This window comes from Salvelinus namaycush, chromosome 24, assembly GCF_016432855.1.
Source record: "Salvelinus namaycush isolate Seneca chromosome 24, SaNama_1.0, whole genome shotgun sequence".
Classification (NCBI taxonomy): domain Eukaryota; kingdom Metazoa; phylum Chordata; class Actinopteri; order Salmoniformes; family Salmonidae; genus Salvelinus; species Salvelinus namaycush.
This window is the reverse complement of record NC_052330.1, coordinates 7,635,682-7,648,219: the sequence shown is the minus strand read 5'-3', so window position 1 is coordinate 7,648,219 and position 12,538 is coordinate 7,635,682. Positions and strand designations below refer to the sequence as shown.

Here is a 12,538-nt window from a genome sequence, read left to right as displayed (position 1 = left end):
AACTAAACATAACTGGAAGCATAGAAATATGCACATAGAACAGATCTACTACCGCTTCTTAGACTTGCTTTCAATGAGAATGACAGATCTATAACACATTTTTATGTGAATTTGCTGGGGTCACCCAAAAAGTTGAATATTGCAGCTTTAAATATTTAACCAATCGCTACCTGGACTATCTGCATTGACCCTTTTTGCACTAACATTTTTGACTTATCACATACTCTTTGTGAATTTGGTCGGGTTGCCAAAAAGTTGCATATTGCAGCTTTAACCCAACAAAGTTTTGATTTTTAACTGTAAGAAATGCAGTTGAATCTGCAGCTCTGAGTAATCTGGATGCAGCTGTTTGTCTGCTATAAAATGGCTGTCTGGCTTGGTTTTTAATCCATGTAAAAAGCCAATTCCAGTTGGAGTGAAACTTTGCCATCAATTTACAGCATTCAATATGTGTACTGCCTCTGCTTTGTTTGTTGAATGTTTGCTACTTACTAGTAAATAGTTGTTAACTTAAAGATGTTAAGTAAACTTGTTAAAGTTTCTTTGTTCTATTTTCCACAGGTATATGATGCTGATAAATGGGAAGAATGAGGTGCACATGATCGACAGAGACAACTCGGTGTTCCACATAGCCAACCTAGAATTCCCCTTTCGGAAAGACCTCCGCGTTCACTTAGCCAACACACTACTTGATGGGGTAAGTCCTTCACTCTGTCTGTGTGTGTCCTTCTCCCCCCCCCCCCCCCCCCCCCCCCTACTCATATCGCCCTGCTGCTCCACCTACACATGACTGACAGCAAAAAGTAGCTGTTGTCAGCCTCCTTCCACACCAGGATAACCCTGTGGCTCCTATCAACACCTAGGCCTAGAGGAGAACAGTGAGAGCAGTGAGCCTTTCACCCAGTCCGCCAGCACATCCAGTTTTACAAGACAGGAGGGGAATCACTGTTCGTAAATCATACCAGAAATACCGTAGATTCATCCGCCTTTATCCTGCTCTGTATTGCACTGTACTGCGTAGATACCTTCCCCCCAGGAGGCTGTTTGTTAGTGGCTGTCATGTCTTCACCGTGTAATAACAGGCCAATCCGGGCTACTGGTGTTTTTGTACTAGAGAAGGTGTTCATTCCAAATATAGTGATATTCCCTGTTGGCCCTGGTCAAAGGTAGTGCACTATACAGGGAATAGGGTGCCGATTGGGACTTAGCCAGGTCCCAGCACTCCCCAAGCAGCAGGTGCACAAGACACCAGTCATTATCACCCTCCCTAATCGAAACCGGGGAGAGAAGAGGCTGGTTGCCATTATGCGTCATGTCGGTGTACAATGCCTGGTCTTCTGTACAGGAGCCCAATTATGTGGGGGGGGGGGGGGGGCTTGTTAGAGAGGTGAGTTTGCTTAGCCATCACTTTTCTCTAAGACGGACGTGTCTTTCATGCTCTGAGCAATATTATTCTCAAGCATTTTCGGTAATTCAGTGACTGATTGAGATGGTGGGTTGTCTCTTTGTTTGGGCCTTTTGTGCAGGGAACACATTAGCAGGCTTTTGAAGCAGCTCCACTCTGCAGATGTGACAGTCTGTCTAGCCTGTCAAGGCTTCTTGGTGTCCTTTTTGTTATTGTGTTGTTTTTGATGACAGGTGCTAACAAAGTCCATGTCCAGAAAGAACCTGTGGCTGAACCATGACTCAGCTATGCTCAGTTTCATCCATAGATTCTTCATAGAATCTTACTACTTACATAATCTGCCTCTACCACAAGGCTTCTCTTGTGTGTTTGGAATTCATGTCAATGTTTTCAATGAACTCTACCCAGAGACCTAAAATGTCTTTTCATGTTTGCAGATATATTGCCTGTGGAGCTGTTGCTGCAGACATTCAATCACAAGCTTTTCTGTGGTAGTGGCTCTGCTGCTAGTCTCTTTATCTTATTCGTACACCCCCACACACAATACATAACAGTTACTGCCTCAGTGTGCTGCTCTGCTGCATGTACAGAGGTCAACTCACAGAGATACAACTATATTCATCCCCCAGAGCAATTCACTCAAGTGTTTGTTGTCTTTTATTTGTCTGCGTTTGTACATTCACATTGGAGTAAATATTTTGAGTAAGATCCCTTCAAAGGACATAAACTGGAGTGAAATTGTACCATATTAGCTGTAAAGCAGTAGTTCCCTTGATGTTCCTACATGTAATGTGTCAGAATGGTGATGCGTACTGTATGATCCTTAGCCTACGATATGATACCCATTGGGATACTATTCATATATTCCGCACTCTCACTGTCTCTCTCACGCGCACTCTCTCGCACAAGAACGAACGCGCGCTCGATCTCGTTCGCTCGATCTCGTTCGCTCGATCTCGTTCGCTCGATCTCGTTCGCTCGATCTCGTTCGCTCGATATCTCGTTCGCTCGATATCTCGTTCGCTCGATATCTCGTTCGCTCGATCTCTCGTTCGCTCGATCTCTCGTTCGCTCGATCTCTCGTTCGCTCGATCTCTCGTTCGCTCGATCTCTCGTTCGCTCGCTCGCTCGTTCGCTCGCTCGCTCGTTCGCTCGCTCGCTCGTTCGCTCGCTCGCTCGTTTGTTCTCGCTCGCTCGTTTGTTCTCGCTCTCTCGTTTGTTCTCGCTCTCTCGTTTGTTCTCGCTCTCTCGTTTGTTCTCGCTCTCTCGTTTGTTCTCGCTCTCTCGTTTGTTCTCGCTCTCTCGTTTGTTCTCGCTCTCTCGTTTGTTCTCGCTCTCTCGTTTGTTCTCGCTCTCTCGTTTGTTCTCGCTCTCTCGTTTGTTCTCGCTCTCTCGTTTGTTCTCGCTCTCTCGTTCGTTCTCGCTCTCTCGTTCGTTCTCGCTCTCTCGTTCGTTCTCGCTCTCTCGTTCGTTCTCGCTCTCTCTCGCTCTCTCTCGCTCTCTCTCGCTCTCTCTCGCTCTCTCTCGCTCTCTCTCGCTCGTTCTCGCTCTCTCTCGCTCGTTCTCGCTCTCTCTCGCTCGTTCTCGCTCTCTCTCGCTCGTTCGCTCTCTCTCGCTCGTTCGCTCTCTCTCGCTCGTTCTCGCTCTCTCTCGCTCGTTCTCGCTCTCTCTCGCTCGTTCTCGCTCTCTCTCGTTCGTTCTCAAGCTCTCGCTCGTTCTCAAGCTCTCGCTCGTTCTCGCTCTCTCTCGCTCGTTCTCTCGCTCGTTCTCGCGTTCTCGCTCGTTCTCGCGCGTTCTCGCGTTCTCGCTCGTTCTCGCGTTCGTTATCGCTCGCTTGTTATCGTTCTCTCTCGTTCTTTCTTGCTTCTCACCAGCTCTGAAGTACCTGATTCTCAACTCCACAATGATGAATGTGTAAATATATTGCTCTCTCTCGTATACACACTACCTTTCAAAAGTTTGGGGTCACTTAGAAATGTCCTTGTTTTTGAAAGAAAAGCATATTTTTTTCCATTAAAATAACATCAAATTGATCCGAAATACAGTGTAGACATTGTTAATGTTGTAAATGACTACTGTAGCTGGAAACGGCAGATTTTTATTTTTTAAATGGAATATCTACATAGGTGTACAGAGGCCCATTATCAGCAACCATCACTCCTGTGTTCCAATGGCATGTTGTGTTAGCTAATCCAAGTTTATCAATTTTAAAAGGCTCACAAGTCCTCAACTGGCAGCCACCTCGTTGCATAACGTGGCTGTGAAACCCAGTCATGTGTCAGTTGGGCTTTTCACCAGCTCTGAAGTACTTGATTCTCAACTCCACAATGTTGAATGATGAATGTGTAAATCTATTTCTGCTGCCGTTCCCCATTCCTCTCCCTGGTACTCATCTCTGATGTGTGCCGCAGTCTGCCGTACGTACACCACAGGAGACACAGCCAGCCCCTTTTTTAAGAGCGCTCAGTTTAACCCCCCCCCCCATCGTTGGACGGGCACTTTCCAGCATGCTCAGCTCCTCTCACTCCCTGTCTGATTGGACCACAAATTGAATTATTTATCTTAGAATGTGTCTCCCGTACACTGTTTTAGCATTATGCCCCCATCTCTCTTTCTCGGCCTCTGTCTCTGTGTCTTTCTCTCTCTCGGTTTCTGTCTGTCCTCATCACCCCCCTGTCTCTTGTTTCCACAGGAGATGATTATCGACAAGGTAAACGGCCAGCCCGTCCCGCGCTACCTGATCTATGACATCATCAAATTCAACGTGAGTAGTGCCATGCCCGTTCAGCAGAGATCTTGTTGCCCATGAATCTCCCCTACATCCCTGAAGAGGTGCCAGACATATCAGGTTGCAGTCAGTACGCCCAGGGTCAGTCAGTCCCCCATAACCACCAGGCCCATTAGCAGCCACTCTGCCCCCTGTTTTGACCTCGCTCTGGTCCCCTCTCTAGTCCACAGTGTCAGTGCCTGGTGATCCTGGTTAAGGACAGAATATAAATAGATCATCAGACCAGGGCTGGGCATGCGAGAGAAGCCCTGAGATAAAAACTGTCTAGAGTATTTCACTATCAACATTGTCAGTCCTGCCACAGTTCATGGTGGCAGACAGCAGCCTGTCTGTATGTCAGACTGATTAGTTCTGCCTGAGAGGAGAGAGCAGGAGAGGAGAGCAGCTCAGACTGCCTTCCCCCCCAGACCTCGGCTCGCTGGTCAGCCAGCAGAGCTCAGTAAACCCTGATCATGAAGATCCTGGACACTGTCTGAGACCATCACAAGTGCTACGGTCTGAGGACTGAGCAGCCATTCTGAAATTGCTAAACAAGTTTGCAAAACTATTTTGTATATATCTCCATCACAGCAGTTTGAGTAGCCTCTTTGACCGCAAGCCTGTTTTATATTACGGCGGGCCTGTGACTTTCTGAATGCTTAACTTCATCCGCAAACTACATATTTGTTTTCTCGCAAGTTCAGTTGTATGCACCAACTTCTGAATACACCCAGCTAAGGATCATTGAGCTTGAAACTGAAACTAATTATTATCAATTTACCGCTAATTAGTTGCGGGGGGGCGATAATTGCCACAGATCAATTTTCGGAGAATATTTGGTATAGAAGTGTAAGACTTCCTCCTAAATGGCATCCTGTACCCTACAAAGTGCACTACTTTTGACCAGTGCCCTATGGGTAGTGCAATATATAGGGTAATATTCAGAATGCACCTTGATTATGTATTCTCTGGCTTCATCCTCAGAACTAATTTTCACTGAGCTGTGAGATTGCCGCTGTTTTTTTTCTCATGAGAAATGTTCTGTATGCTATTTTAAGAGCCTGAGTAAAACAAGGTGGTGGCAGATAGTGTTCCTACAACAGAAGGTTGGTGACACATTAATTGGGCAGGATGGGCTTGTGGTAATGGCTGGAGCGAAATAGTTGGAATGGTATCAAATACATCAATCGCATGGTTTCCATGTGTTGGATGCCATTACAATTGCTCCGTTCCAACCATTATTGTGAGCCGTCCTTCACTCAGCAGCCTCCACTGGTTCCTACTGATGTCTAATGAACTTATAGCTAGTGCTGATGCCTAGGGCTGGGCAACATGGCATATATTACACACATACACACTACCGTTCAAACGTTTGGGGTCACTTAGAAATGTCCTTGTTTTTGCAAGAAAAGCAACAACAAAAAATCCCCCATTTAAAAAAAAAAAATAATAATAATAATTTAAAAAAAAGTAATGATCAGAAATAGTGTAGACATTGTTAATGTTGTAAATGACTATTGTAGCTGGAAACGGCAGATTTTTTTATGGAATATCTCCATTTATCAGCAACCATCACTCCTGTGTTCCAATGGCACGTTGTGTTAGCTAATCCAAGTTTATCATTTTAAAAGGCTCACAAGTCCTCAACTGGCAGCTTCATTAAATAGTACCCGTTAAACACCAGTCTCAACGACAACAGTGAAGAGGCGACTCCGGGATGCTGGCCTTCTAGGCAGAGTTCCTCTGTCCAGCGTCTGTGTTCTTTTGCCCATCTTAATCTTTTCTTTTTATTGGCCAGTCTGAGATGTGGCTTTTTCTTTGCAACTCTGCCTAGAAGGCCAGCATCCCGGAGTCACCTCTTCACTGTTGATTTTGAGATTGGTGTTTTGCGGGTACTATTTAATGAAGCTGCCAGTTGAGGACTCGTGAGGCGTCTGTTTCTTCTCTTCCTATTCTGGTTAGAGCCAGTTTGCGCTGTTCTGTGAAGGGAGTAGTATACTGCATTGTACAAGATCTTCAGTTTCTTGACAATTTCTCGCATGGAATAGCCTTCATTTCTCAGAACAAGAATAGACTGAGTTTCAAAAGAAAGTTCTTTGTTTCTGGACATTTTGAGCCTGTAATCGAAACCACAAATGCTGATGCTCCAGATACTCAACTAGTCTAAAGAAGGCCAGTTTTATTGCCGCTTTAATCAGGACAACAGTTTTCAGATGTAATTGCAAAAGGGTTTTCTAATGATCAATTAGCCTTTTTAAAAATGATAAACTTGGATTAGCTAACACAACGTGCCATTGGAACACAGGAGTGTTAGTTGCTGATAATGGGCCTCTGTACGCCTATGTACATATTCCATAGAAAATCAGCCTGTTCCAACTACAATACTCATTAACATTGTCTACACTATTTCTGATCAATATGACCCCAAATTTTCGAACGGTTGCTTGTGTGTGTCACAATATTTTTTTCACATTTTTGACAGGATGACAGTATTTTATGTTTTTGAGTAATACAAATTCTAAATTTGCTTTGAGTTGTGTATGACCCTAGGGTGGCAACACATTCTAAGTGTTTTCAGTGGGGCTTTCTCCATTTTGATTGTTTTATACTGTTCAGTCACAATTCATCCAAAAGTTGATCTCATTTGATATAATTTCCATGTAGGACTGCACGATATGGGCAAAAAGTCTAGGCCTTATTTTTAACCAAATATTTCAATTTGACTTGCGATTTAGATCAAAACACTAGGGTTAACTGTTGGAATCGTTGAAATATAAATATTTTTTTAGTTGGAACTATATTTTATAGTTGGAATGTAAAAGTGGGCCCTTTAGAATACAGTGTTTGACATGGCAACGAATAAAAATGCCATGGAGGTGTTCATAGAATTAGGAATTAGAATACTAATAGGATCACTATGGCGGTGTTATTGTGACAGGATAGGAACCAAAGTGTTGGTCAGTGTTTCCCAGGGGAATGGGACCCTATAATCTTTGGCTAACATATTCATGCTTCGCCTATTCCTCTGTGATTTTAGAACATACTGTTGCACAAACAGCATGCTAATTTAGGCCTACACCAGCACTAGTATCAGGCTGTATTAGCTGTATGTTTGCTCTAACTCAGTACATTTATCATAGCCAGCCTACTTGCGATTAGCATTAGCAGCTAACATGATTTATTTTAGCCGCAACTTGCTAAGAAAAGACACTAGCTCTTTGCAGACAGTTCTATACACAAACTAATTGTGTAATTATAGAACGCTTGTGGATTTATATTAAGAAGCAAAGTGGAAAGTATTATTGTTGTTGTCAACATATTGTTGCATCTGCTGCATTGACCATGCAGACTGAAGCGGGAACCGTCTGCAAATTATCTTGTGGTCGAGCAACACCAACTGCACTCCTTGAATGACGGGGTGGGTTTGGTGAGAGGGAGGGAGGGAGACAACTGAACTATCGGAGTAAACTATAAAAACAAAGTGGTGTATCACATTTAACAAACCAAACATTGAAATACTGTTTTATTGAAAGGTAAAGTAAAAACCCGAAATGGACCGCGGATCAATACCGGTACAGTTGAAGTTGGAAGTTTACATACACCTTAGCCAAATACATTTAAACTCAGATTTTCACAATTCCTGACATTTAATCCTAGTAAAAATTCCCTGTCTTAGGTCAGTTAGGATCACAACTTTTTATTTTAGGAATGTGAAATGGCAGAATAATAGTAGAGTGATTTCAGCTTTAATTTCTTTCACCACATTCCCAGTGGGTCAGAAGTTTACATACACTCAATTAGTATTTGGTAGCATTGCCTTTAAATTGTTTAACTTGGGTCAAACATTTCAGGTAGCCAGCCTTCCACAAGCTTCCCACAATAAGTTGTGGGAATTTTGGCCCATTCCTCCTGAGACAGCTGGTGTAACTGAGTCAGGTTTGTAGGCTTTCTCAGTTCTGCCCACAAATTCTCTATAGGATTGAGGTCAGGGCTTTGTGATGGCCACTCCAATACCTTGCCTTTGTTGTTCTTCAGCCATTTTGCCACAACTTTGGAAGTATGCTTGGGGTCAATGTCCATTTGGAAGACCCATTTGCGACCAAGCTTTAACTTCCTGACTGATGTCTTGAGATGTTGCTTCAATATATCCACATAATTTTCCTGCCTCATGATGCCATCTATTTTGTGAAGTGCACCAGTCCCTCCTGCAGCAAAGCACCCCCACAACATGATGCTGCCACCCCCGTGCTTCATGGTTGGGATGGTGTTCTTCGGCTTGCAAGCCTCCCCCTTTTTTCCTCCAAACATAACGATGGTCATTATGGCCATACAGTTAGGAAAAATTCTCCAAAAAGTACGATCTTTGTCCCCATGTGCAGTTGCAAACCGTAGTCTGGCTTTATTATGGAGGTTTTGGAGCAGTGGCTTCTTCCTTGCCGAGCGGCCTTTCAGGTTATGTCGATATAGGACTTGTTTTACTGTGGATATAGATACTTTTGTTCCTGTTTCCTCCAGCATCTTCACAAGGTCCTTTGCTGTTGTTCTGGGATTGATTTTGCACGTTTCACACCAACGTACGTTCATCTCTAGGAGACAGAACGCATCTCCTTCCTGTGCGGAATGACGGCTGCGTGGTCCCATGGTGTTTATACTTGCATACTATTGTTTGTAGAGATGAACGTGGTACCTTCAGGCATTTGGAATTTCCTCCCAAGGATGAACCAGACTTGTGGAGGTCTTGGCTGATTTATTTTGATTTTCCCATGATGTCAAGCAAAGAGGCACTGAGTGTGAAGGTAGGTCTTGAAATACATCCACAGGCACACCTCCAATTGACTCAAATTGTGTCAATTAGCCTATCAGAAGCTTCTAAAGCCATGACATCATTTTCTGGAATTTTCCAACCTGTTTAAAGGCACAGTCAACTTAGTGTATGTAATCTTCTGACCCACTGGATTTGTGATACAGTGAAATAATCTGTCTGTAAACAATTGTTGGAAAAATTACTTGTCATGCACGAAGTAGATGTCCTAACCGACTTGCCAAAATTATAGTTTGTTAACCAGAAATTTGTGGAGTGGTTGAAAAACGAGTTTTAACGACTCCAACCTAAGTGTATGTAAACTTCCGACTTCAACTGTATAAAGTAAAATACAGTATAACGCCAAGCCTTAATGATACCTATCGTCTATCTTCATGCTAGGCCTTTACCAGGCGAGCTTAGAGATGAACGATCCAGCAAGAATCAGGCAGTACAGAGGTTAGCAGCACTGCGTGGGTCCCCGAGCCGTCACTAAGTGCTGCAGTATTGATCCCCAGTACCCAGCCCATTATTGGCCTCCTCCATTATCCTAGTCAAGCCGCCCAGACCTGGCACCAGGCTCCACATTGAGAGGACCACCTAGTGGCCTGCCTACCTGCCTGCTGCCCTGCGGGGGGAGTTACAATCAATCACTAGTCGCTACTCACTTGTCTGCTTTGCTGCCAGAGTCATTGCTCCTTGTTGGTAAGCTCTTTATTGTAAAAGAGAATGTGTTCTCAATGTCTTATCTAACCTGATTTAAATAAAGGGGAAAATATAAGTAAAAAGACAAGCGATTCTATTCATTCTATTTCTATGGATGTTTCCCTTTGACCTTATGTGGTGGCTATAGATCGAGGTTACACAGATTTGGTTGAAGGTTTTGTGCAGTAGGTTTGAGTCGATTTGGTTACATTTACAATTTTTATTTCTATGGATCGATTTATAGCTCGTGCTTCATTACTCCATTACGGTTCATAACGTCAATAGTCATTCTACACAATACCACAATGCTGATCCATTGTGTATGACTGGTTGCCTCTTGAAAAATGTAATTTCTTGACCCTAACCACCACCCGGAGTCAAGGAAAGAATGTTTCTATTTTATGTTGTTGCCCGGTGTTTTTAAATACATTTTTTTTAAAGTTTTCCTGGAAAGGTCCTGTCTGTCAACCCCAGAGTTAAACCCTGCCACTCACTGTCAGCCACCAACTGGGGAGGAATCCAAGAGCCGTGTCATGATAAAGATGAAATGTCACAGTAGATTCATCTCCATATTTAATATTTTTCATTTCCTGACAGCTCATCACTGTTTATGCTTAATTGATTTTCTAATGGAAGACATTAAATTGAAGTTAAACAGCCAGTGGCCAAGTGACTTATGCAGTTAACATTATGCACAGATGTACCCCTATTGAGGTCAGGTGTGCCATTAGGTGTGATAGAAAAAATGATCTCAGAGTGATACCGTTGATATTAGCCCGGTAGTCCTTATTACTGTGTCGTGCCTGCTGAGGTAACTGTTCTGCATGCGTGTTAAGCCTTGCCGTACCTCCTGTTACCCAGAGGCTTCTGTGCGTGTGTCTGGGTCTGTCTGTTCGTGCGTTTGTGTGCTCCCCTGCAGTCACCTTGGAGCGTTAGAGCCTTACTTCCAGACTGGCTCTGCTCTGCTGCACACCAGCCTAGGGCCACACTGCTATGGTGTAAGTTTTGACCATGGGGATTTCCAATGCAGGGAGTGTGGGCTTTGTTGTGATGTCATTGATCACTGCAGTCTCCCCATTAGAGTTTGTGAATGCTACAAGACACTGGTCTGAGTGGACTGTGCGATTGTGGAGGCAGTGGGGATGGCACAGTCCATCAGTCTAAGACATTTGCTACTGAAATTGTATATGGTTATATTATATAAGATCAATGGTGCAACAAAAAATACAAATATTATTTTTTATAAGAAAGGCGCTTATTCCCACGTTGGATAGTGGTCACTGTCCGCAGTTCTGAAACATATCAGTGCACTGTTGCTTTGTACATAATAGCAAAGTTAACCAGCATATTGGTGTTGAGAACTATGCGGCGGAGGCAGCAGCGGAGTTAGGAGACGAGAAAACAGCCGTTGCCTTAATTGTCTAAGAAAAGTGAGGAGAGAGGAAACCCCAACTTAATTAGGTCTAATCTAGTGATGCACCGATATCTGATATTTTCCTTGCCAAAAGAAAAACTCGATAACCGATATTTAAAATTTTAGCGGCCTTCTAAGCATTCTAGAACAGTTAAATAGTTAACTCACACACATGGACGCAGCGGTCTAAGGCACTGCATCTGAGTGTAAGAGGCGTCACTACAGTCCCTGGTTCGAATCCAGGCTGTATCACATCCGGCCTTGATTGGGAGTCCCACAGTGCGGCGCACAATTGGCCCAGCATCGTCCGGGCCGTCATTGTAAATAAGAATTTGTTCTTAACTGACTTGCCTAGTTAAATAAAGGTGACCCACACACCACACTGACAAAAAGTTATTTTGTTGGCATTTACGTATGTCCCCATTACCAGTAAAACATAATCAAAACCTATTTCTTTTACTTACTTGCTGTGCTGTTTTGTTGTTCATTTGTTAAGTCGTTTCATTCTCAACCAGGATTTCTATGGAACGCCGTTTGGGTCTTTGACTGTCAAAAAAGATACACGTCAAATAACACTTTGACTTGTCAAATAACACGACATAATCTGTTTCAGTAGCTATAGTTAGCTAGCTAACTATATAGCTAGGTGTCGTCTAAAATAACCCTAATTTATAAGACAGTTCTTATTTGATTAATGGTGGGCGGACCCATCTATGTGAAGCTAGCCACAATAAGGATTAGCCACAATAGTGGACTTTGCGATTAGCCTTCAAAACAAAATTATGGCATAATTCTACTATTTGTATTCATTTGCATTACTGTCAATGACACTTTTATTTTGAAGGCTAACCGCAAATACCACTATTGTGCCTAATCCTTATTGTGGCTTGCTTCACAACACATAACCGACCGGTGCGGTCGAGCCTCACTAGCCAGATGAAGTTAGCTGGCTGCTTATAACGTTAGCTTTGGGCAACCGGGTTAAGTTGCTGACTAGCTATTTATGTTCATGAACTGAAGTTCAATTTCAATAGGCGAACAACAAGTGGCAACCTAGCTAATACTTACTCACAAGGATTCCTAAATAATTGCTAAGAATAATGAAAACGACTGCAGGTTCTACTAATCATTGTTTTCAGGCTGTTTGTTTTCAGGCTGGGTACCAAGCTAAGGTTAGCTACCCCAGAAGTTGCGGTCGAACAAATTATGCTTTATTACCAACCCGGTATTGTAAACACATCGTTCGTGGCCGGTGTTTGCTTGTTTGCTGACTTTTTTGTTCAGCTTTGACAGTGCTGTATCTTTTCTGACACGCAAAGACCCAAACGGCGTTCCGTAGTATGAATGTCATGAAGCTAACAGCAGTGACGCTATTACTGTGTAACTCCGGTAGGGCTGAAAAATAGCGCACTTGGTGGTGTGTACCGGTGCTCGACCAGTCGGCGA

At 43.4% G+C, this 12,538-nt stretch overlaps 1 protein-coding gene across 1 annotated transcript in view; it reads left to right on the top strand.

The window, feature by feature from the left end:
* The window catches only part of rngtt (RNA guanylyltransferase and 5'-phosphatase), a 144,996-nt gene that overhangs the window by 32,853 nt on the left and 99,605 nt on the right, over window positions 1-12,538 (top strand). The window contains exons 10-11 of the mRNA XM_038963016.1: window positions 562-697; window positions 4,098-4,169. Coding sequence (XP_038818944.1) covers window positions 562-697; window positions 4,098-4,169 — 208 coding nt within the window. The remainder of the gene's footprint in view (window positions 1-561; window positions 698-4,097; window positions 4,170-12,538) is intronic.